Source organism: Budorcas taxicolor, chromosome 3 (assembly GCF_023091745.1).
Source record: "Budorcas taxicolor isolate Tak-1 chromosome 3, Takin1.1, whole genome shotgun sequence".
NCBI lineage: Eukaryota > Metazoa > Chordata > Mammalia > Artiodactyla > Bovidae > Budorcas > Budorcas taxicolor.
This window is the reverse complement of record NC_068912.1, coordinates 28,754,885-28,781,547: the sequence shown is the minus strand read 5'-3', so window position 1 is coordinate 28,781,547 and position 26,663 is coordinate 28,754,885. Positions and strand designations below refer to the sequence as shown.

The 26,663-nt window shown below is 38.9% G+C and overlaps 1 protein-coding gene across 1 annotated transcript in view; it reads left to right on the top strand.

The window, feature by feature from the left end:
* The window catches only part of SYCP1 (synaptonemal complex protein 1), a 133,235-nt gene that overhangs the window by 93,611 nt on the left and 12,961 nt on the right, over positions 1 to 26,663 (top strand). Inside the window, exon 27 of the mRNA XM_052637670.1 lies at positions 24,391 to 24,450. Coding sequence (XP_052493630.1) covers positions 24,391 to 24,450 — 60 coding nt within the window. The remainder of the gene's footprint in view (positions 1 to 24,390; positions 24,451 to 26,663) is intronic.

Below are 26,663 nucleotides of genomic sequence, written 5' to 3'. Positions count from 1 at the left end.
TATTGTTCTTTATAGCATTGGACTTTAATTTCACCACCAGACATCCACACCTGGGCGTTGTTTCCACCTTGGCTCAGCCTCTTCATTCCGTCTGGAGCTATTTCTCCGCTCTTCTCCAGTAGCATATCGGGCACCTACCAACCTAGGGAGTTCATCTTTTAGTGTCATATCTTTTTGCCTTTTCATACTGTTCATGGGGTTCTCAAGGCAAGAATGCTAAGTGGCTTTCCATTCCCTTCTCCAGTGGTCCACGTTTTGTCAGAACTCTAACCATGACCCATCCGTCTTGTGTGGCCCTACATGGCATGGCTCATAGTTTCATTGTGTCAGACAAGATTGTGATCCATGTGGTTCATTTGGTTAGTTTTTGTGATTAGTGTCTGCCCTCTGATGGATGAGGATATGAAGCTTGTGGAAATTTCCTGGTGGGAGGCACTGGAAATTTCCTGGTGGGAGGCACTGGCTATGGGTAAAACTGGGTCTTGCTCTGATGCACAGGGCCATGCTCAGTAAATCTTTAATTCAATTTTCTGCTGATGAGTCAGGCTATGTTCCCTCCCTGTAGTTTGTCCTGAGGCCAAACTATGGTATGGTAATGGCGACCTCCTTCAAAAGAACTTATGCCAGCAGGCCTGGCTCCCATGACTGTTGTAGTCAGTGCCCCTGACCCTGCAACAGGCAGCTGTCGACCCACACCTCTGCTGGAGACTCCTGGACACTCACAGGCAAGTCTGGCTCAGTCTCTTGTGGGCTCTCTGCTCCTTTCTCCTGGGTCCTGGTGTGCATAAGGTTTTGTTGTGTTTTAGAATTTACTCACACTGTAAAATGACAAATACTTTCTTTTCTTTCTTTATAATATCACACTGTGCCGAGTAAAAAATAGGAAAAGGAGTACATCAAGGCTGTATATTGTCACCCTGCTTATTTAACTTATATGCAGAGTACGTCATGAGAAACACGGGACTGGAAGAAACACAAGCTGGAATCAAGATTGCCGAGAGAAATATCAATAACCTCAGATATGCAGATGACCCCACCCTTATGGCAGAAAGTGAAGAGGAACTAAAAAGCCTCTTGATGAAAGTGAAAGAGGAGAGCGAAACAGTTGGCTTAAAGCTCAACATTCAGAAAACGAAGATCATGGCATCTGGTCCCATCACTTCATGGGAAATAGATGGGGAAACAGTAGAAACAGTGTCAGACTTTATTTTTTTGGGCTCCAAAATCACTGCAGATGGTGATTGCAGCCATGAAATTAAAATATGCTTACTCCTTGGAAGAAAAGTTATGACCAACCTAGATAGTATATTCAAAAGCAGAGACATTACTTTGCCGACTAAGGCCCGTCTAGTCAAGGCTATGGTTTTTCCTGTGGCCGTGTATGGATGTGAGAGTTGGATTGTGAAGAAGGCTGAACACTGAAGAATTGATGCTTTTGAACTATGGTGTGGGAGAAGACTCTTGAGAGTCCCTTGGACTGCAAGGAGATCCAACCAGTCCATTCTGAGGGAGATCAACCCTGGGATTTCTTTGGAAGGAATGATGCTAAAGCTGAAGCTCCAGTACTTTGGCCACCTCATGTGAAGAGTTGACTCATTGGAAAAGACTCTGATGCTGGGAGGGATTGGGGGCAGGAGGAGAAGGGGACGACAGGATGAGATGGCTGAATGGCATCACTGACTCGATGGATGTGAGTCTGAGTGAACTCCGGGAGATGGTGATGGACAGGGAGGTCTAGCGTGCTGCGATTCATGGGGTCGCAGAGTCAGACACAACTGAGCAACTGAACCTGAACCTGAACTGAGTGACCTACTTATACATAGTTTCATCCTTACAACAGTGCTATTAAACAATACTTATTATTGTCTGCATTTTTTTTTTCTTTTTTAAAAGCCAGTCAAATTTAGCAGTGGAGAGTTGTATACCAACTTTAGTGACACTAATGTTAATAAGTTCTGATAACCCACTACCATTGGACCAGCCTGTTGTCCGCATTTTTACAGAGTTAGGTTATTTATTCAGGATCACATTAAAAAAACAATGGAATAACTTAGAATTCAAATCTAGGTTTATTTCGCATGATTTGAAATCATATTTCCTAATTACTCTCCAACATGCCTAGGTAATATGCACGTTCAATTTCAGATCTCTGTGTGTTTGTTCACTGTTTCCTGCATTTAATTCCTTTCTTACTTTCTCCACCTATGAAAAATTTCACGTATCTTTCATGTTGCAAAGGTGAGCTTACTGTATATAAGTATTCTCATAGTATTTTGTTGTAAGACAATATTTATTTATATATTTATTAGGCTGCATTGGGTCTTGGTTGCAACATGAAGAATCATATTTTGCAGTGTATGGCTTCTCTAGTTGCGACGTGCTGGCTTCTTTCTGGTTGTAGCACTTGGGCTCCAGGAGTACAGGCTCAATAGTTGTGGTGCACTGGCTTAGTTGCCTCAAGCCATGTAGAATCTTAGTTCCCCGGATCAGGGATCAAACTAATGTCCCCTACATTGAAAAGCAGATTCTTAACCACTGGACTACCAGGAAGTCCTGGTGTTTTGTTCTTATGTTAAAATAGTTTTGTCACTCTCTGCTCCATTGTATTTCAGGTTCCTCAAGGGGTAGGGTTATATCTATCTTTGTCTTTGCTTGTCTTTCCTTTATTTGAGTACAGTACTTTGAAAATTTTCTGTTTTTAACAAATGTTTGTCAAATAAATGATGAAGTGGCTTTCACTTCACCTGTGATAGTAAAATACATACTTAACCTTTATCCTACTGTTTCAGTAAAAGAGGAATAATACTTGATTGAAGTATGCCTAATGTTCTTTTTTCCAGTTTCTTTTCAGTTTAATTGAAATATAATTGATAGCATTGTATAAGTTTAAGGTGTATAGCATGATTTAACTTATATATATTTAAAAGGATTATCACAGTAAGTTTAGTTAACATCAGTCATCTCATAAAGATGAAGAAAAAGAAAAAAAGTTTTTTCTTTATGATGAGAGCTCTTAGGATTTACTCTCTTCACAACTTTAAAATGTACCAGACAATAGTTAATGATAGTCATCATGTTATATTTTACATCCCTAGTACTTATTTGTCTTATAAATTGAGTTTTTGACCAGCTTTATCCAGTTCCCAATCTCCCCAACCTTTCGGATCAGTAACCACAAATCTTATCCTTCTTTCTGTGAATTTCATTATGTTTTGTTTTTTAATATTCTACATATTCTGTGAATTACTATGTTTTGTTCTTTAAGATTCTACTTATAAGTGATACCATATTTGTCATTATTTCACTCAGTGTAATACTCCCAATGTCTATCCATGTTGTCACAAATGTAAGGAATTCCTTATTTTTATGGCTAATGTCTCATTGTGTACATATTTTACAGTGGAATATTTTATACATGCACACACACACACACACACACACACACACACACGATAGCACTTTCTTTATCCATTCCTTCATCTGTGGAGGCTTAAGTTGTTTCCATGTCCTAGGTGTTGTGAATAATGCTACAAGGAAGTGCAGATATTTTTTCACCATAGTGATTTAACTTCCTTTGGATGTAGTCTCAGAAGTAGATTCTAGCTTGTATGGTAGTCTATTTTTAACTTTTTGATGAATCTTTATATTGTTTTCTATAGTGGCTAAACCAACTTACATTCCCACCTATAGTGCACAGGGTTCTTTTTTTCTTCTCATCCTTGTCAGCATTTATCTCTTATTTTGTTTGATGATAGCCATTTTAACAGGCATGAGGTAGTATATATCATTGTGGTTTTGATTTGCAGTTCCCTGATGTTGAACATCTTTTCATATACCTGTTGGCCATTTATATATCTTCTTTGGAGAAATGTCTACTCAAGTCCTTTTCCTGTTTTTAAGTTGGAATTTTTTTCTTGCTGTTGAAGTTTGTATTTTTTATTTTAACCTTTTATCAGATATATGGTTTGCAAATATTTGGCAGTGTTTTGCATAGTTGGGAAAGCTAGGTGCTTACTCTCATGGTCTTACTTTCCTGCATGGGAAAAATTGCTGACTGACAGGTTCTCTCTTGCCACTGTGCTGTACTGTCATGGGAGAGGGAGTACTGTTTACTTGCTAAGTCTTGTCTGACTCTTTATGACTCCATGGACTATCGCCTGGCAGGCTAATGGCAGCCCACTCCAGTATTCTTGTCTGGGAAAGGGGGTGACATGGATAAAATGAAACTGTTTCTCTTCTTCAATGTGTTCAATCTGGGATTTTTTTTTTTTTTTTTGCTTTAGTGGTGTGCTAGAACTTCTCTTTTGGACTCCAGAACTTCCACAGAGGTATTCTCATCTATGGGTGATTGTCAAGATCTGTGTTCTTGTTGAGGAGGATGGTAAAAATGCCTGTTCTCCGATTTTGCTGAAATCACTCTCCCCTTTTTCCTAATATAAGTATTTAGCATTATAAATTTCTCTTTCAGTACTGCTTTGGCTATGTCCCATATATTTTGATATATTGTTTTTGTTTTCATTCAGTTCTTACGGTTTTGTATTTCTTTGAGATTTCTTCTTTGACCCATTGATTATTTAGAAGTTTGTTTTAAATTTTCACATGTTCAAAGATTTTCCTGTTGTCTCTCTGTTACTGATTTCTAGTTTAATTACATTGTAACCAGAGAATACAATCTTTATGATTTCTATATTTGTCTGTGGGATACTATTAACAAAACACCATAGACTGAAAGGCCTAAATAATAAATATTATTTCTCACAGTTCTGGAGGCTCTCAATCTGAGATCAAGGTACCATCATGATAAAGTACTGTTCAGGGCCCATTTCCTGGCTTGTAGATAGTAGCCTTCTTGCTGTGTCTTCACATGGCTGAGAGAGAACTCTGGTTACTTCATCTCCTTATAAGGGTACCAGTACCATCATAAGGGATTCACCTCCATGACCTCATCCAAACCCAATTACTTCTCAAAGGCTGTACCTCTTTTGGCCCCACAATACCACATTGTGGGTTAAGGCATTGATATATGAATTTTGGGGGGATAAAAACATTCAGTCCATAGAAATTTGTTCTTTTGAAGTTGTTGAGGTTTGCTTTATGGCCCAGGGTATGGTCTGTCTTGGGGATGATCTATAGGTGCTTGAAGCAAGTGTATGTTATGCTATTGTTGGTGTACTGCAAATGTCAATTAACTCTAATTAGTTGTGTTGTTCACATTTTATACATTTTTGCTGACTTTCGCCTTGTAATTTTATCAGTTGCTGAAAGAGAGTGTTAAAAGCTCCCAATTTTGTTTGTGTCCTGTCTCAGGTCTGGTTCATTTCAGTTGCTCAGTCGTGTCTGATTCTTTGCGACCCCATGGACTACAGCACGCCAGGCTTCCATGTCCATCACCAACTCCTGGAGCCTATTCAAACTCATGTCCAATGTGTTGGTGATGCCATCCAACCATCTCATCCTCTGTCGTCCCCTTCTCCTCCTGCCTTCAGTCTTTTCCAGCATCAGGGTCTTTTCCGATGAGTCGGTTCTTCGCATCAGGTGGCCAAAGTATTGGAGTTTCTGCTTCAGCATCAGTCTTTCTAGTGAGTATTCAGGACTGATTTTCTTTAGGATGGACTGCTTGGATATCCTTGCAGTCCAAGGGACTCTCAAAGAGTCTTCTTCAGCATCACAGTTCAAAAGCATCAATTCTTTGGTGCTCAGCTTTCTTTATAGTCCAACCCTCACATACATACATGACTACAGGAAAAACCATAGCCTTGACTAGATGGACCTTTGTTGGCAAAGTAATGTCTCTGCTTTATAATATGCTGTCTAGGTTGGTCGTAACTTTTCTTCCAAGGAGCAAGCATCTTTTAATTTCATGGCCGCAGTCACCATCTACAGTGATTCTGAGCCCCCCAAAATAGTCTGTCACTGTTTCCACTGTTTCCCCATCTATTTGCCATGAAGTGATGGGACCGGATGCTATGATCTGAATGTTGAGCTTTAAGGCAGCTCTTTCACTCTTCTCTTTCACTTTCAACAGGAGGCTCTTTAGTTCTTCTTCACTGTCTGCCATAAGGGTGGTGTCATCTGCATATCTGAGGTTATTAATATTTCTCCCGGCAATCTTGATTCCAGCTTGTGCTTCATCTAGCCTGGCATTTCACATGATGTACTCTGCATATAAGTTAAATAAGCAAAGTGACAATATACAGTCTTGACATACTTCTTTTCCTATTTGGAACCAGTCTGTTGTTCCATATCCAGTTCTAACTGTTGCTTCCTGACCTGCATACAGATTTCTCAAGAGGCAGGTCAGGTGGTCTGGTATTCACATCTCTTTCAGAATTTTCCAGTTTATTGTGATCCACACAGTCAAAGACTCTGGCATAGTCAATAAAGCAGAAGTAGGTGTTTTTCTGGAACTCTCTTGCTTTTTCCATGATCCAGCAGATGTTGGCAATTTGATCTCTGGTTCCTCTGCCTTTTCTAAAACCAGATTGAACATCTGGAAGTTTATAGTTCACACTGTTGAAGCCTGGCTTGGAGAATTTGAGCATTACTTTACTAGCATGTGAGATGGGTGCAGTAGTGTGGTAGTTTGAGCATTCTTTGGCATTCCCTTTCTTTGAGATTGGAATGAAAACTGACCTTTTCCTGTCCTGTGGCCACTGCTGAGTTTTCCATATTTGCTGGCATATTGAGGGCAGCACTTACACAGCATCATCTTTTAGGATTTGAAATTTCTCAGCTGGGATTCCATCACCTCCACTAGCTTTGTTGTAGTGATGCTTCCTAAGGCCCACTTGACTTCACATTCCAGGATGTCTGGCTCTAGGTGAGTGATCACACCATGGTGATTATCTGGGTCATGAAGATCTTTTTTGTACAGTTCTTCTGTGTATTCTTGCCACCTCTTCTTAATATCTTCTGCTTCTGTTAGATCCATACCATTTCTGTCTTTTATTGAGGCCATCTTTGCATGAAATGTTCCCTTGGTGTCTCTAATTTTCTTGAAGAGATCTCTAGTCTTTCCCATTCTGTTGTTTTCCTTTGTTTCTTTGCATTGATCACTGAGGAAGGCTTTTATATCTCTCTTTGCTATTCTTTGGAACTCTGCATTCAAATGGGTATATCTTTCCTTTTCTCCTTTGCTTTTGGCATCTTTTCTTTTCACAGCTATTTGTAAGGCCCCCTCAGACAGCCATTTTGCCTTTTTTACGTTTCTTTTTTCTTGAGATTGTCTTGATCCCTGTCTCCTGTACAATGTCATGAACCTCTGTCCATAGTTCATCAGGCACTCTATCAGATCTAGTCCCTTAAATCTATTTCTTACTTCCACTGTATAATTGTAAGGGATTTGATTTAGGTCATACTTGAATGGTCTGGTGGTTTTCCCTACTTTGTTCAATTTAAGTCTGAATTTGGCAATAAGGAGTTCAGGATCTGAGCCACAGTCAGCTCCCGGTCTTGTTTTTGCTGACTGTGGAGAGCTTCTCCATCTTTGGCTGCAAAGAAGTTAATCAGTCTGATATCGGTGTTGACCATCTGGTGATGTCCATGTGTAGAGTCTTCTCTTGTGTTATTGGAGGAGGGTGTTTGCTATTACCAGTGTGTTCTCTTGGAAAGACTCTATTAGCCTGTGGCCTGCTTCATTCTGTACTCCAAGGCCAAATTTGCCTGTTACTCAAGGTGTTTCTTGACTTCCTACTTTTGCATTCCAGTCCCCTATAATGAAAAGAACATCTTTTGGGGGTGTTAGTTCTAGAAGGTCTTGTGGGTCTTCATAGAACTCTTCAACTTCAGCTTCTTCATCATTATTGGTTGGGGCATAGACTTGGATTACTGTGATATTGAATGGTTTGCCTTGGAAACGAACAGGTACCCTTCTCACCTTTTTGAGATTGCATCCAAGTACTGCATTTCAGACCCTTTTGTTGACTATGTAGTACCATGGCTACTCCATTTCTTCTAAGGTACTCTTGCCCACAGTAGTAGATATAATGGTACTTATTGTTTATTTACTTATTTATTTATTTTTAATATAAATTTATTTTTTTAATTGGAGGCTAATTACTGTACAATATTGTATTGGTTTTGCCATACATCGGTACGAATCCGCCAAGAGTGTACATGTGTTCCCCATCGTAAAACTCCTCCCACCTCCCTTCCCATACCATCCCTCTGGGTCATCCCAGTGCACCAGCCCCGAGCATCCTGTATCATGCATCAAACCTGGACTGGCGATTCGTTTCACATATGATAATATACATTTCAATGCCAGTCTCCCAAATCATCTCACCCTCGCCCTTTCCTACAGAGTCCAAAATACTGTTCTGTACATCTGTGTCCCTTTTGCTGTCTCTCGTACAGGTTAATCGTTACCATCTTTCTAAATTCCATATATATGCGTTAGTATACCGTATTGGTGTTTTTCTTTCTGGCTTACTTCATTCTGTATAATAGGCTCCAGTTTTATGCACCTCATTGGAACTGATTCAAATGTATTCTTTTTAATGGCTGAGTAATACTCCACTGTGTATATGTACCACAGCTTTCTTTCCATTCATCTGCTGATGGACATCTAGGTTGCTTCCATGTCCTGGCTATTATAAACAGTGCTGCGATGAACATTGGGGTACACGTATCTCTTTCAGTTCTGGTGTCCTCGGTGTGTATGCCCAGAAGTGGGACTGCTGGGTCGTATGGCAGTTCTATTTCCAGTTTTTTCAGGAATCTCCACACTGTTCTCCATAGTGGCTGTAGTAGCTTGCATTCCTACCAACAGTGTAAGAGGGTTCCCTTTTCTCCACACCCTCTCAAGCATTATTGCTTGTAGACTTTTGGATAGCAGCCATTCTGACTGGCGGGAAATGGTACCTCATTTGTGGTTTTGATTTGTATTTCTTTGATAATGAGTGATGTTGAGCATCTTTTCATGTGTTTGTTAGCCATCTGTATGTCTTCTTTGGAGAAATGTCTATTTAGTTCTTTGGCCCATTTTTTGATTGGGTCGTTTGTTTTTCTGGAATTGAGCTGCAGGAGTTGCTTCTATATTTTTAAGATCAGTTGTTTGTCAGTTGCTTCATTTGGTATTATTTTCTCCCATTCTGAAGGCTGTCTTTTCACCTTGCTTATAGTTTCCTTTGTTGTGCAGAAGCTTTTAAGTTTAATTAGGTCCCATTTGTTTATTTTTGTTTGTATTTCCATTACTCTGAGAGGTGGGTCATAGAGGACCCTGCTGTGATTTATGTCAGAGAGTGTTTTGCCTATGTTCTCCTCTAGGAGTTTTATAGTTTCTGGTCTTAAGTTTAAATCTTTAATCCATTTTGAGTTTATTTTTGTGTATGGTGTTAGAAAGTGTTCTAGTTTCATTCTGTTAGAAGTGGCTCACCAGTTTTCCCAGCACCACTTGTTAAAGAGATTGTCTTTTCTCCATTGTATATTCTTTTTTTTTTTTAATTTTTATTTTTACTTTATTTTACTTTACAATACTGTATTGGTTTTGCCATACATTGACATGAATCCACCACGGGTGTACATGCGTTCCCAAACATGAACCCCCCTCCCACCTCCCTCCCCATAACATCTCTCTGGGTCATCCCTGTGCACCAGCCCCAAGCATCCTGTATCCTGCATCGGACATAGACTGGCGATTCGTTTCTTACATGATAGTATACATGTTTCAATGCCATTCTCCCAAATCATCCCACCCTCTCCCTCTCCTTCAGAGTCCAAAAGTCTGCTCTACACATCTGTGTCTCTTTTGCTGTCTCGCATACAGGGTCATCATTGCCATCTTTCTAAATTCCATATATATGTGTTAGTATACTGTATTGGTGTCTTTCTTTCTGGCTTACTTCACTCTGTATAATCGGCTCCAGTTTCATCCATCTCATTAGAACTGATTCAAATGCATTCTTTTTAATGGCTGGGTAATACTCCATTGTGTATATGTACCACAGCTTTCTTATCCATTCATCTGCTGATGGACATCTAGGTTGTTTCCATGTCCTGGCTATTATAAACAGTGCTGCGATGAACATTGGGGTACACATGTCTCTTTCAGTTCTGGTTTCCTCGGTGTGTATGCCCAGAAGTGGGATTGCTGGGTCATAAGGCAGTTCTATTTGCAATTTTTTCAGGAATCTCCACACTGTTCTCCATAGTGGCTGTAGTAGTTTGCATTCCCACCAACAGTGTAGGAGGGTTCCCTTTTCTCCACACCCATGCCAGCATTTATTGCTTGCAGACTTTTGTATCGTAGACATTCTGACTGGTGTGAAGTGATACCTCAATGTGGTTTTGATTTGCATTTCTCTAATAATGAGTGATGTTGAGCATCTTTTCTTGTGTTTGTTAGCCATCTGTATGTCTTCTTTGGGGAAATGTCTATTTACTTCTTTGGCCCATTTTTTGATTGGGTCGTTTATTTTTCTGGAATTGAGCTGCTTGTATATTTTTGAGCTTAATTGTTTGTCAGTTGCTACATTTGCTATTATTTTCTCCCATTCAGAAGGCTGTCTTTTCACCTTGCTTATATTTTCCTTTGTTGTGCAGAAGCTTTTAATTTTAATTAGATCCCATTTGTTTATTTTTGCTTTTGTTTCCAGAATTCTGGGGGGTGGATCATAGAGGATCCTGCTGTGATTTATGTCAGAGAGTGTTTTGCCTATGTTCTCCTCTAGGAGTTTTATAGTTTCTGGTCTTACGTTTAGATCTTTAATCCATTTTGAGTTTATTTTTGTGTGCGGTGTTAGAAAGTGATCTAGTTTCATTCTTTTACAAGTGGTTGACCAGTTTTAACCACTTGTTAAAGAGATTGTCTTTACTCCATTGTATATTCTTGCCTCCTTTTTGTTCCATTGATCTATATTTCTGTCTTTGTGCCAGTACTATACTGTCTTGATGACTGTGGCTTTGTAGTAGAGCCTGAAGTCAGGCAGGTTGATTCCTTCAGTTCCATTCTTCTTTCTCAAGATAGCTTTGGCTCTTCGAGGTTTTTTGTGTTTCCACACAAATTGTGAAATTATTTGTTCTAGCTCTGAAAAATACCGTTGGTAGCTTGATAGGGATTGCACTGAATCTATAGGTTGGTTTGAGTAGTATACTTATTTTCACTATATTGATTGTTCTGATCCATGAACATGGTATATTTCTCCATCTATTAGTGTCATCTTTGATTTCTTTCACCAGTGTTTTATAGTTTTATATATATAGGTCTTTTGTTACTTTAGGTAGATATATTCCTAAGTATTTTATTCTTTTCGTTGCAATGGTGAATGGAATTATTTCCTAATTTCTCATTATTAGTGTATAGGAATGCAAGGGATTTCTGTGTGTTGATTTTATATCCTGCAACTTTACTATATTCATTGATTAGCTCTAGTAATTTTCTGGTGGAGTCTTTAGGGTTTTCTATGTAGAGGATTATGTCATCTGCAAACAGTGAGAGTTTTACTTTTTCTTTTCCAGTTTGGATTCCTTTTATTTATTTTTCTGCTCTGATTTCTGTGGCCAAAACTTCCAAAACTATGTTGAATAGTAGTGGTGAAAGTGGGCACCCTTGTCTTGTTCCCAACTTTGGGGGAAATGTTTTCAATTTTTCACCATTGAGGATAATGTTTGCTATGGGTTTGTCATATATAGATTTTATTATGTTTAGGTATGTTCCTTCTATTCCTGCTTTCTGGAGGGTTTTTATCATAAATGGATGTTGAATTTTGTTAAAGGTTTTCTCTGCATCTATTGAGATAATCATATGGCTTTTATTTTTCAGTTTGTTAATGTGGTGAATTACATTTATTGATTTGTGGATATTGAAGAATCCTTGCATCCCTGGGATAAAGCCCACTTGGTCATGATGTATGATCTTTTTAATATGTTGTTGGATTCTGATTGCTAGAATTTTGTTAAGGATTTTTACATCTATGTTCATTAGTGATATTGGCCTGTAGTTTTCTTTTTTTGTGTCATCTTTTTCAGGTTTTGGTATTAGGGTGATGGTGGCCTCATAGAATGAGTTTGAAAGTTTACCTTCATCTGCAATTTTCTGGAAGAGTTTGAGTAGGATAGGTGTTAGCTCTTCTCTAAATTTTTGGTAGAATTCAGCTGTGAAGCCGTCTGGACCTGGGCTTTTGTTTGCTGGAAGATTTCTGATTACTATTTCAATTTCCATGCATGTGATAGGCCTGTTAAGATTTTCTGTTTCTTCCTGGTTCAGTTTTGGAAAGTTATAGTTTTCTATGAATTTGTCCATTTCTTCCAAGTTGTCCATTTTATCGGCATATAATTGCTGATAGTAGTCTCTTATGATCCTTTGTATTTCTGTGTTGTCTGTTGTGATCTCTCCATTTTCATTTCTAATTTTATTGATTTGATTTTTCTCCTTTTGTTTCTTGATGAGTTTGGCTAATGGTTTGTCAATTTTATTTATCCTGTCAAAGAACCAGCTTTTGGCTTTGTTGATTTTTGCTATGGTCTCTTTTGTTTCTTTTGCTTTTATTTCTGCCCTAATTTTTAAGATTTCTTGCCTGTTACTAACCCTGGGGTTCTTCATTTCTTACTTTTCTAGTTGCTTTAGGTGTAGAGCTAGGTTAGTTATTTGACTTTTTTTCTTGTTTTTTGAGGTATGCCTGTATTGCTATGAACCTTCTCCTTAGCACTGCTTTTACAGTGTCCCACAAGTTTTGGGTTGTTGTGTTTTCATTTTCATTTGTTTCTATATGCGTATTTTGATTTCTTCTGTGATTTGTTGGTTATTCAGCAACATGTTGTTCAGCTTCCATATGTTGGAATTTTTAGTAGTTTTTCTCCTGTAATTGAGATCTAATCTTATTGCATTGTGGTCAGAAAAGATGCTTGGAATGATTTCAATTTTTGAATTTACCAAGGCTAGATTTATGGCCCAGGATATGATTTGTCCTGGAGAAGGTTCTGTGTGTGCTTGAGGAAAAAGGTGAAATTCATTGTTTTGGGGTGAAATGTCCTATAGATATCAAGTAGGTCTAACTGGTCTATTGCATCATTTAAAGTTTGTGTTTCCTTGTTAATTTTCTGTTTAGTTGATCTATCCATAGGTGTGAGTGGGGTATTAAAGTGTCCCACTATTATTGTGTTATTGTTAATTTCCCCTTTCATACTTATTAGCCAGAGAAGGCAATGGCACACCACTCCAGTACTCTTGCCTGGAAAATCCCATGGACAGAGGAGCCTGGTGGGCTGCAGTCCATGGGGTTGCTAAGAGTCAGACACGACTGAGTGACTTCACTTTCACTTTTCACTTTCATGCATTGGAGAAGGAAATGGCAACCCAGTCCAGTGTTCTTGCCTGGAGAATCCCAGGGATGGGGGAGCCTGGTGAGCTTCCGTCTATGAGGTTGCACAGAGTCGGACATGACTGAAGCAACTTAGCAGCAGCAGCATACTTGTTAGCATTTGCCTTACATGTTGCGGTGCTCCTAGGTTGGGTGCATATATATTTATAATTGTTATATCTTCTTCTTGGATTGATCTTTTGATCATTATGTAGTGTCCTTCTTTGTCTCTTTTCACAGCCTTTGTTTTAAAGTCTATTTTATCTGATATGAGTATTGCTACTCCTGCTTTCTTTTGGTCTCTATTTGTGTGGAATATCTTTTTCCAGCCCTTCACTTTCAGTCGTATGTGTCCCTTGTTTTGAGGTGGGTGTCTTGTAGACAACATATATAGGGGTCTTGTTTTTGTATCCATTCAGCCAGTCTTTGTCTTTTGGTTGGGGCATTCAACCCATTTACATTTACAGTAATTATTGATAAATATGATCCCATTGCCATTTACTTTATTGTTTTGGGTTTGACTTTATACACCCTTTCTGTGTTTCCTGTCTAGAGAAGATCCTTTAGCATTTGTTGGAGAGCTGGTTTGGTGGTGCTGAATTCTCTCAGCTTTTGCTTGTCTGTAAAGCTTTTGATTTCTCCTTCATATTTGAATGAGATCCTTGCTGGGTGCAGTAATCTGGGCTGTAGGTTATTTTCTTTCATCACTTTAAGTATGTCTTGCCATTCCCTCCTGGCCTGAAGAGTTTCTATTGAAAAATCAGCTGTTATCCTTAAGGTAGTCCCCTTGTGTGTTTTTTGTTGTTTTTCCCTTGCTGCTTTTACTATTTGTTCTTTGTTTGATCTTTGTTAATTTGATTAATATGTGTCTTGGGGTGTTTTGCCTTGGGTTTATCCTGTTTGGGACTCTCTGAGTTTCTTGGACTTGGGTGATTATTTCCTTCCCCATTTTAGGGAAGTTTTCAACTATTATCTCCTCAGGTGTTTTCTCATGGTCTTTCTGTCTTCTTCTTCTGAGACTCCTATGATTAGAATGTTGGGGCATTTAACATTGTCCCAGAGGTCTCTGAGATTGTCCTCATTTCTTTTAATTCGTTTTTCTTTTTTCCTCTCTGTTTCATTTATTTCTGCCATTCTATCTTCCACCTCACTTATCCTATCTTCTGCCTCCGTTATTCTACTGTTGGTTCCCTCCAGAGTGTTTTTTATCTCATTTATTGCATTATTCATTATATATTGACACTTTTTTATTTCTTCGAGGTCCTTGTTAAACCTTTCTTGCATCTTCTCAATCCTTGTCTCCAGGCTATTTATCTGTGACTCCATTTTGTTTTCAAGATTTTGGATCATTTTTACTATCATTATTTGGAACTGTTTATCAGGTAGACTCCCTATCTATTCCTCTTTTGTTTGGTTTGGTGGGCATTTATCTTGTTCCTTTACCTGCTGGGTATTTCTCTGCCTCTTCATCTTGTTTACATTGCTGTGTTTGGGGTGGCTTTTCTGTGTTCTGGCAGTTTGTGGTTCCTCTTTATTGTGGAGTTTCCTAGCTGTGGGATTGGACGGGTGGCTTGTCAAGGTTTCTTGGTTAGCGAAGCTTGTGTTGGTATTCTGGTGGGTGGAGCTGGATTTCTCTCTGGAGTGCAATGAAGTGTCCAGTAATGAGTTTTGAGATGTCAGTGGATTTGGTGTGACTTTGGGCAGCCTGTATATTGAAGCTCAGGGCTATGTTCCTGTGTTTCTGGAGAATTTGCATGGTATGTCTTGCTCTGGAACTTGTTGGCCCTTGGGTGGTGCTTGGTTTAGTGTAGGTATGGAGGTGTTTGATGAGCTCCTATCGATTAATGTTCCCTGGATTAGGAGTTCTCTGGTGTTCTCAGGATTTGGACTTAAGCCTCCTGCCTCTGGTTTTCAGTCTTACTTTTACAGTAGCCTCAAGACTTCTCCATCTATACAGCACTGATAATAAAACATCTAGGTTAAAGATGAAAAGTTTCTCCACAGTGAGGGATACCCAGAGAGGTTCACAGAGTTACATGGAGAAGAGAAGAGAGAGGAGGGAAATAGAGGTGACCAGGAGGAGAAGAAAGGGAATCAAAAGGGGAGAGAACAAGCTAGCCAGTAATCACTTACCTATGTGTTCTCCACAGTCTGGACCCCTCAGATATGTTCACGGAGTTACACAGAGAAGAGAAGAGGGAGGAAGGAGACAGAGGTGGCTAGGAGGATAAAGGAGGGTATCAAAAGGAGAGAGACAGATCCAGCCAGTAATCAGTTCCCTAAGTGTTCCCCACAGTCCAGAACACACAAAGAGATTGACAGAGTTGGGTAGAGAAGAGAAGGGGGAGGGAGGAGATAGAGGCAACTTGGTGGAGAAAAAGGAGAGTCCAAAGAGGGAGAGAGCAGTCAAGCCAGTAATCTCACTCCCAAGTAAAAATGGGTACTGAAGACTGAGTTCTTAAAGGTACAAAATTGATGACAAATACCAAAAATCAAAGATTAAAAATCTAGAGTAGAGGTTGGATTCTCAAAAATACAATATTAAAGGAAAAAAGGTCACAAAAATTATTAAGAATATATATATGAAGTTTGCTTTAAAAAATAGGGGCTTTTTTTGCAAAGTAATAGTATGTTATAAAAATGAAAAAGGAGTAATACAGGGCTTAAAAATAAAAACAAATTTTAAATTTAAAGAATGATAATAGTAAAAATATATCTAGGACTTTCTCTGGTATTGTTGTGGACAGTGTGGGGTCAGTTCATTTTCAGGTAGTTCCTTGATCCGGCTTATACTTCTCAAGATCTATAGGCCCCTTCCTATGTAGTTGGGTGCTAACTACAGGGTTTTAATCTGTTGCACCTGTCACTTCTAAGACGGTTCCCTCTGTTTTAGCTTCTTCTGTTTGCTGGTCTCTTCGGTGTCTAATTTCTGCCCTGACACAAGGGGGCGGTGGTGGTCACTTTTTTAAGCTCACTTGTTCAGATGTGCTATGGGGAGGGAGGAATGCTGCAAACAAATAACCCTGGGTGTGCTTGCAGTGTCTCGGCCACACTGGGTTTGCCCCCGCTCATGGCGTGTGTGCTTTCCCAGTCTACACTGCTTAGGCTCTAGGTTGCTCTACTGGGAACTGTCTGAGGCAGGCCCTGAGTTGTATGCACTTCCCAGGTCTAAGCCACTCGGGTTCAGGTACTCAGGTACTCCATAAAGGCGCAGACTCGGTTGGGCCTGCATTTTGTGCCCTTCCCAGGTCCGAGCAGCTCAGGTGACCAGGTGTTTGGTGAGTGCGGTCGCTGTGACTTATCGCCTCCTTCATCCCTGCTGCCTGGTTTTCTGGGTGTACAACTGGCGCACCATCTCAGGCAGATGTCGATGGTCCAGAATCCCAAGAATTCTTGGTTAGCAACGAAGCCTACTTGGAGTTTAGTGGATGATGTCTCTCTGGGTTCACGATTGCCCCCTTCCATCTCTGGCTGCCCTTGCCTGCCTGTCTCTGGCGGGAGATGGGCCGGTCTGCAGCCGGCTAACTCTGCTTAGTCCTTTGTTCTGTGAGCAGGCCTGGCGGTGTCTTAGGGGCTTTTCACAGGGTAGCTATCCCACAGTCTGGTTTGCTATCTCAAGTTAGGTTCCTCAGATTGCCCTCAGGGCATTCAGGCCCGGTCCTTACTCTAAGCAGTGCAGCTGGCGGATACAGCGTCTGGGCTGCTTCTCCCCTGGGAGTTACCGTTGGGCATATAATCTGTGGGTTTTAATTATTTATTTATTTTTCCTCTCCATTATGTTGCCCTCTGAGGTTCCAGGGCTCGCCACAGACTAGCCAGTGAGAGTGTTTCCTGGTGTTTGAAAACTTCTCCCTTTTTTAAGACTCCCTTCCTAGGACGGATCTCCATCCCTACCTCTTTTGTCTCTCTTTTTATCTTTTATATTTTTTCCTGCCTCCTTTCAAAGACAATGGGCTGCTTTTCTGGGTGCCTGATGTCCTCTGCTGGCATTCAGAAGTTGTTTTGTGGAATTTACTCAGTGTTCAAATATTCTTTTGATGAATTTGTGGGGGAGAAAGTGGTCTCCCCATCCTGTTCCTCCACTATCTTAGGACCATCTCCTACTTATTTTTTAATATTGAGTTTTAGGAGTTCTTTATGTATTCTAGATACAAATCTCTGATATAAGATTTTTAAATATTTTCTCCCATTTTTTGAATTGTCTTTTCAGTTTCTTGATGGTATCAATTGTAGTACAAAGTCTATAATTTTGATTAGATTCAACTTCAAGTCTTAGGAGAAATCCGTTTGTCATGACATATAGCCTTCTTTATATTCTGTGAGATTTGGTTTGCTAGTATTTTGTTGAGGATTTTTTTATATCTATATTCATATCAAAGATTGGTCTGTGGTTATTTTTTGGTGATTGTTTTGTCCTTAGGCTTCACGTGTTTTAACCAACTCTATGTGAAGCCTTGGAGCCCATATGTCTTTCTGACAGGTTAAGCTATAGTTATTCATTTTTGCCATTTTTCCAGTCTCTCTTCCAAGCTATATTTCCTCACTCACCAAATTTTATGAGGAAAAAGACAAGAATATCATGATTTGGTATACCCTACTTATAAGTGGTGGCAGGCAGCCACATATATAAGGACAAAATTCACATGGTTTTTCAATGAATCTCTTATTTTTTGTTTTCTGCTCCTTCAGGGGAATCTTTTCTTCCTTTTTACATTTTGTCTTTGTCTCTTATGTTTTACTTATTGGCACGGATAATTAGTTCTTTATTGGTATGATTGTTGTGCTTTTTTGTCCAGATGATAGAGACTAAAGTGATATAATTTAGTGATTTTTCTTCCATTTCCTAGGCTTCTTTTTCCTGCACTGCCTACATATCCCCTCAGATCTCTTCTTATCAAATCCAGGTATATTAGTGACAGTTATTCTCATTATTATATGTATTGACTTTCACTAATACCATGTAAGTAATGATTAGGTTAGTAGCCACATAGAATCAAATCAGCCCAGTACTCCGATCAGCACAACACAAATCAGACAGTACTGTGTCTTTCCTGATGAACCTTCACTAGAATTGGAAGATTATGGCCTGATGAGGCATGTTTCTGTCATTGAATTCATTTTTGCCAGTTCTTAACCACTTTCCTTTCCTTTTGTGTTTTTTTGTTGGTTTAGAGAGAGGAAGATTTTATAATCTGGATTTACTCTTCCACCCTTACAAAGAAGTTTGATCTACTGTATCAATTATTTTTTTGACATCTACTTTGTTATATATTTTTAATTTTTGATAAATTATAAACTGAAAGAAGGCATTAAGGGTTTATTACTGTTTTGTTTCTCTTCCTGTTGAGTTTTTAACCAATTTTACTTTACGTGTTTTGATGAATACTATTCATTGTGTAAAAGTTTATACTGATTAATTGCTCCTTGGAAACGGTTATCTTTTATTTTTGCCCTTTTTGCTTTAAAGTCAGCTTTGCCCGATATTCCTGTTGTGATCTTTTCTTTTTATACTTGGTGGTTTTATATGTTTTTGTCTATTTCTTATTAACCTTAATGGAGTCTTATATGAGAAGTCTCTTTAACAGCTTAGTTTTCCTGATAGTATTTATTGATATGATATATATTTTAAACTTATTCTTGCATTTTTAGAATGAACTCCAGTTGTTCATGAAGCATTTGTAATGTGATGCTACTTTCTGTTTGCTATGTTTTTATTGAATACTTTTATATTGATATTTATAAGATAGAATGGTTGTAGTTTTGGTTTTAAATTCATGGTAAAAATATGTATCAGTACACTTACCATTCATCTTAACATGTTTTAAGTGTATAGATTAGTAGGTTTAAGCATATAGATGTTGTACAGTAGATCTCTAGAACTTTTTAAGTTGTAAAACTGAAAGTCTAAATCCATTAAACACTACCTTACAACCGCCTTTTTTCTCTGTTTCTATGATTTTAATTACCATTCATTATTTGTTCTTCTGTAACTGGATTACTTCAGTTAGCATACTGTCTTAAGATTCATCCATGTTGTAGCATGTGACAAAATTTCCTTCTTTTGTTCAGTCGTTCAGTGGTGTCCAACTTTTTGCAACCCCATAGACTGCAAAACGCCAGGTTTTCCTGTCCTTCACCATCTTTTGGAGCTTGCTCAAACTCATGTCCATTGAGTTGGTGATACCATACAGTCATCTTGTCCTTCCCTCCCTCCCCTCTCTCTCTCTGTGTCTCTCTTTCTTCTTCCCTCTCTCTCTCTCATTACGTTTTTAAGGCTGCCTAATATTCCATATTTGGATCATCAAAAAGGCAAGAGAGTTCCAGAAAAACATCTGTTTCTGCTTTACTGACTATGCCAAAGCCTTTGACTGTGTGGATCACAATAAACTGTGGAAAATTCTGAAAGAGATGGGAATACCAGACCACCTGACCTGCCTTTTGAGAAACCTATATGCAGGTCAGGAAGCAAAAGTTAGAACTGGACATGGAACAACAGACTGGTTCTAAATAGGAAAAGGACTACGTCAAGGCTGTATATTGTCACCCTGCTTATTTAACTTCTATGCAGAGTACATTATGAGAAACACTGGGCTGGAAGAAGCACAAGCTGGAATCAAGACTGCTGGGAGAAATATCAGTAACCTCATATATGCAGATGACACCACTCTTATGGCAGAAAGTGAAGAGGAACTAAAAAGCCTCTTGATGAAAGTGAAAGAGGAGAGTGAAAAAGTTGGCTTAAAGCTCAACATTCAGAAAACGAAGATCATGGCATCTGGTCCCATCACTTCATGGGAAATAGATGGGGAAACAGTGGAAACAGTGTCAGACTTTATTTTGGGGGCTCCAAAATCACTGCAGATGGTGCTTGCAACCATGAAATTAAAAGACGCTTACTTCTTGGAGAAAGAGTTATGACCAACCTAGATATCATATTCAGAAGCAGAGATGCCGACTAAGGTCTGTGTAGTCAAGGCTATGGTTTTTCCAGTGGCCATGTATGGATGTGAGAGTTGGACTGTGAAGAAAGCTGAGCGCTAAAGAATTGATGCTTTTGAACTGTGGTGTTGGAGAAGACTCTTGAGAGTCCCTTGGACTGCAAGGAAGATCCAACCAGTGCATTCTGAAGGAAATCAGCCCTGGGATTTCTTTGGAGGGAATGATGCTGAAGCTGAAACTCCAGTACTTTGGCCACCTCATGCGAAGAGTTGACTCATTGGAAAAGACTCATGCTGGGAGGGATTGCGGGCAGAAGAAGGGGCCGACAGAGGATGAGATGGCTGGATGGTATCACTGACGCGATGGATGTGAGTTTGAGTGAACTCTGGGAGTTGGTGATGGACAGGGAGGCCTGGTGTGCTGTGATTCATGGGGTCGCAAAGTGTCAGACACAACTGAGTGACTGAGTTGAACTGAACTGAACTGAACTGAATATTCCATCACATGTATATATCACATATTCTTTATCCATTCATCTGTGATGAAAATTTGGGCTGCTTTTACTTCTTGGCTATTGTCATTAATGTTTTAATGAACAGAGGTATGCAGATATCTCTTGGAGATCCTGCTTTGAATTCTTTTGGATATATATCGCCAAAGTAGGATTCTTGGATCATATGGTAATTCTAATATTAATTTTTTGAGGAACCACTGTACAGTTTTCCATAGCAACTGTACCATTTTTCATTCCTACTAATAATGTGCAAGGATTCCAGTTTCTCTGCATCCTTGCCAACACTTATTTTCTATTACTTTGATAGTGATCATCCTAATGAATGTGAAGTGTTAGCTCATTGTACTTTTGATTTGCATTTCTCATATAGTTAGTGATGTTGGGCATCTTTTCATAAGTTTGTTGGCCATTTGTATATCCTCTTTGGAGAACTGTCTGTTCACATCTTTTGCCCATTTTAAAATTACTTGGTTTTTTTGGTTGAGTTGTAGGAGTTCCTTGCATATTCTAGATTCCTGACCCTTGCATAGTCTGGATTATTAACCCTTATCAGTATGATATATGTTTTAATCATGTTTTTGTCATTTTATATTACATTAATTTAATATAATGATATAAATTTAATAATTATTTTATTTTTCTCTGAATTATGTGTGTGTGTATCTTTGGTTGATTTGGGAGGTGTGTATAGTCTTTTTAATTATTTTATTGGTTGTTGTTGTTCAGTCACCCAGTCGTGTCCCACTCTTTGTGACCCCCACGGACTGTAGCACGCCAGGCCTCCCTGTCCCTCACCATTTCCCGGAGTTTGCCCAAGTTTATGTCTGTTGCATCGGTGATACCATCTAGCCATCTCATCCTCTGATGCCCTCTTCTCCTTCTACCCTCAATCTTTCCCAGCATCAGGGTCTTTTCCAATGAGTCAGTTCTTCGCATCAGATGACCAAAATACTGGAGCTTCAGCTTCAGCATCAAACCTTCCAATTAGTATTCAGGGTTGATTTCCTTTAAGATTGAAGGGTTTGATCTCCTTGCTGTAAAGGGACTTTCAGGACTCTTCTCCAGCACCCTAGTTTGAAGACAGCGGAGACATTTTACTGGTTACCTTTATGTTTTTAAACAATAAATTGAACACTTTCTCTTACTGCCTATTCTTATATATATATATATAATTATGTTTTATTATTTTATATTATCAAGATTAATCTGACTTTTTGTAACCTCATGGACTATAGCTCACCAGGCTCCTCTGTCCATGGAATTCTCCAGGCAAGAATACTGGAGTGGGTAGCCATTCCCTTCTCCAGGGGATCTTCCTGACCCAGGGATTAAACTGTGGTCTCCTGCATTGCAGACAGATTACTGTTGAGACACCAGGGAAGCCTGATAAAAGCACAATTCCAGTATTTAAGTTGAACTCATGTTTTATATGAAACTTTTTCTTAGTTTTCAATTTTGATCCTAGTCAATAAGCCAATATTCCCTGGTGGCTCAGATGGTAAAGAATCTGCCTAAAATTCAGGAGACCCAGGTTCGATCCCTGGGTTGGGAAGATCCCCTAGAGTAGGAAATGGCAATCCACTCCTGTGTGCTTGCTTAGAGAATTCTGTGGACAGAGGAGCCTGGTGGGCTATAGTCCATGGGATTGCAGAGAGTCAGATATGACTGAGCAGCTAATACTTTGGCTTTCATAATATGCCAATTCTGATTTTGACCTCTTTTACATACCAATCAATATGAAGAAATTGTTAGTGGATGATAGTCTTAGCTTCTACTTAAAATATGTTGAGTTTGTGAGACTGTGCTAAATCACCTTTCCTGTGTCTTTCATCTCTTGATGGTGCCTTACTCTCTGCCCAGTGAGATGTGGTATTTTGTATATTTGTCTATATTCTTGATATGGAAAGAGAGTTTTAAAGTCTTCCAGTTGGTCCTTCCAAATGTAAAAAAATCTCACTCTGTATTCAGAACTAATATGGTGATTATGCCACTTACTGAGTTTATCTATTCAACTGTATACTCAGGATCTAAAGAAATTATCACAGAATAGGTTTATGGTTCCATGGGCTCACCATGAGGTGGACTTAGATTAAATGTATTTATCATGTGACCCCAAAACACCTGCGCTCAAGCTAGTGAGTGAAAAAATAGTAACATTATGGGTTATAAGAGTTGGTGTTAGCTGATAGTTAATATCCAATTACCAAAATTCAGTATGTATTTCTGATATTATTGCAAAATCCGTCTTTTAATTTAGAAGGTTCTAGGTTTATAAATTTATTCAGGTCTGAAAGGTGAGCACAAGGCTGTCATACTCTACTCCTGTACCTCAAGTCAGTCCTTTCTTTGCCAGTCCATATTACAGGCATTTTTTAGTTACTCATTAAATAGGGACCTTAGTGGACTGCCCATTAGTTTAGGGAACTCATGATCAGTTAGATACTACCAGAGAAGCACTTTTGGATATGAACTAATCCATACCTTGGAAACACATGTTGTATTAGAACAGACTGTACTAAGATCTCCAGACCTGCAGAAGTCAGAGTCAGAGAAAGTACAGTTTAGGAAGGTGCTTTCTCCATTCTGTCCTCTAGAAGCTGAGATGTGTATTCTGAGAGTCAGTGTAATTTAGCTAGTTTAGAGGATATACTTTATCCTAGAAGACTGCATTTCATACCCACAGAGTAGATGTCAATTGTGATAACTGAAGATCAACTATCGCCAGTTGATAGGATACATAATAAGAACAGTGACTACTGTTAGATCAGCTTATTGCCAGCTTCTTTCACGGTGAAGTGTATTGTCTAGTTAGGAGCAACATTTTAGGAGAGATAGCATGGTGTACACAAGACGTTCAGTGAGTGCAGATACTGGCATAGGCATCATGGGCAGCCAAAGCAGGTTTGCCTAAAGTTGTACATGTGCATTGAAACTTTTCCTTCTCTGACACCTGTAAGGCTCCTTGAGGCTGTAACCATTCTGTTTTCTGGATGACTATCATATTAAAGGCATTGTACATATTATTTTTTTTTAGGCCAGGGTTAATTTTTCCTTTTTTCCCCTACTGAATGTACATATACTGATCTCCAACAGAATATATTATTTCCTGGAGTACTAGAGAAATTATGTATTATTTTATAACTATTTTGTACTTTTTTGTAACTTTCTTTTTATTCCTCATCCCTGTTCATCTCATGTTGAAAATTGATTATTCAGTGTTCAACTGAATTGCTTTTCTTATACACAAAGAATAAGTGTATTCTGCCTCTAAAGGTTCATAATATTTTGGATCTCTTTGCAGCTCTTTATAGCTAGTTAATTGTGTATATCCCTTACTTTATAAGCTGATCCATGCACTTCATTTTACAAATTAAAAAGCTGAGATTTGGTGTCTTAAAGGACTTACTCAAGAGTTCAGAGGTACCTGCCAGAGAAGATCAGAATTTTTTAAAAAAGATAATCAAAATCAAATAACATACTTCTGTAGAAAGGAAGTAATTTTTTTCTTTTCATTGTTTTTTAAGATTTAGAAGGCAGGATTCTTTATTAGTATTTCCTAGGGAAGATTTGATAATAGGAACATTAATTTTTATAATAGTAATGACTACATTGTATGTACTTGATATTCATTTTTAATAGGAAGAACTCAAAAGAGAGATGAAAGAAAACACAGTTACTGTCAAAGAAAAAAAAGACAAGGTAAGAGTTTTATATACTTCTCATAAATTTCTTTATAACCATTTTGTTTTCTAACATCTGTTTAGTAAATTTTTTGTCATAAATTGGAAAATAACATCAAAAATATATCACACAAAAGATGTGGTACCAACATAAAATGGAATAGTACTTAGCCATAGAAAAGAACAAAATAATACCATTTGCAGCAATGGACCTAGAGATTGTCATACTGAATGAAGTCAGAGAAAGAACTATACATATGGTCACTTATATGTGGAATCTAAAAAAAGGCTATAAATGAACTTATCTACAAAACAAAAATAGAGTTACAGATGTAGAAATTAAATCTATGATTACCAGGGAGTAAGGGGTTGGACTGTGAAGAAGTCTGAGTGCCGAAGAATTGATGCTTTTGAACTGTGGTGTTGGAGAAGACTCTTGAGAGTCCCTTGAACTGCAAGGAGATCCAACCAGTGCATTCTGAAGGAGATCAGCCCTGGGATTTCTTTGGAAGGAATGACGCTAAAACTGAAACTCCAGTACTTTGGCCACCTCATGCAAAGAGTTAACTCATTGGAAAAGACTTTGATGCTGGGAGGGATTGAGGGCAGGAGGAGAAGGGGATGACAGAGGATGAGATGGCTGGATGGCGTCACTGACTCGATGGACATGAGTCTGAGTGAACTCCGGGAGTTGGTGATGGACAGGGGGGCCTGGCGTGCTGTGATTCATGGGGTCGCAAAGAGTCAGACACGACTGAGCGGCTGAACTGAACTGAACTGAACTGAAGGGGTTGGAAAGGGATAAATTGGAAGATTGGAATTGATATATATACACTGCTGCTACTTGCTAAGTCACTTTAGTCGTGTCTGACTCTGTGCGACCCCATAGATGGCAGCCCACCAGGCTCCCCCATCCCTGGGATTCTCCAGGCAAGAACACTGGAGTGGGTTGCCATTTCCTTCTCCAGTGCATGAAAGTGAAAAGTGAAAGTGAAGTCGCTCAGTTGTGTCTGACTCTTTGCGACCCCATGGACTGCAGCCTACCAGGATCCTCCACCCATGGGATTTTCCAGACAAGAGTACTGGAGTGAGTTGCCATTGCCTTCTCCGATATGCACACTACTATATATAAAATAGATAACTAATAAAGACCTCCTATATAGCTCAGGGACTTCTGCTGTAATGGCCTATATGGGAAAAGAATCTAAACAAGATTGGATATATGCATATGCATATATATAACAGATTCACTTTGCTATACACCTGAAACTAACACAATGTTATAAATCAACTATACCCCCCAAAATTTTTTTTAAAATATATATCACACAATTTCATTTCCAAAATTGTTTCTTTATTAATCCAAAAGCATTAGCTAAAACATTTCAAAGCATCTGTCATTTGGAAATTTAGAGAAGATTTTAATCTTTAAAAATTTTTATTATAGTATTAAAATAGGTACATTTGTGTTTCCGTCTTGAGAAATTTCCAATGTTAGAGGGAAACCATTTCATTTAAAAATTCTAAAGCTCATGTTTAGATTATGTCTAATTTTGAGTTTTTGAGAGGGCTAAACATATCACATCTTACTTCTTAAATCTGAACCAGTTGAGAAAGGTGGTGAAAATCAAAATAGTATCTTTTCAGTTCAGTTCAGTTCAGTTCAGTCGCTCAGTCGTGCCTGACTCTTTGCGACCTCATGAACCGCAGCACGCCGGGCCTCCCTGTCCCTCACCATCTCCTGGAGTCCACCCAAACCCATGTCCATTGAGTCGGTGATGCCATCCAACCATCTCATCCTCTGTCGTCCCCTTCTCCTCCTGCCCTTAGTCTTTCCCAGCATCAGGGTCTTTTCAAATGAGTCAGCTCTTCGCATCAGGTGGCTAAAGTATTGGAGTTTCAGCTTCAACATCAGTCCTTCATCTTTATTATTGATAAACAATATTGGATAATGTGGCTTATATTGAAAAAACAGGATTTCTTAATCCTGAAATCCCAAATTAAACAAGTTTATCTACTCTTGTCATAGATAGAGCTGGATTAGGACAAGTCTACCCACTTGAATGACCTGCTCTTTTAAGATACATGGCATAGAGGATAATGTGTGCTTCTTCGGTTACCCAAGGGGAGAAATAAGGAAGAGGCTGAACTATATGTCCACAATTAATCATTCCATATTCAGCAATCCTGTTAAGTCATTGCTCTTCCCCTAAGGAAGCAGAGAGAGGTTAG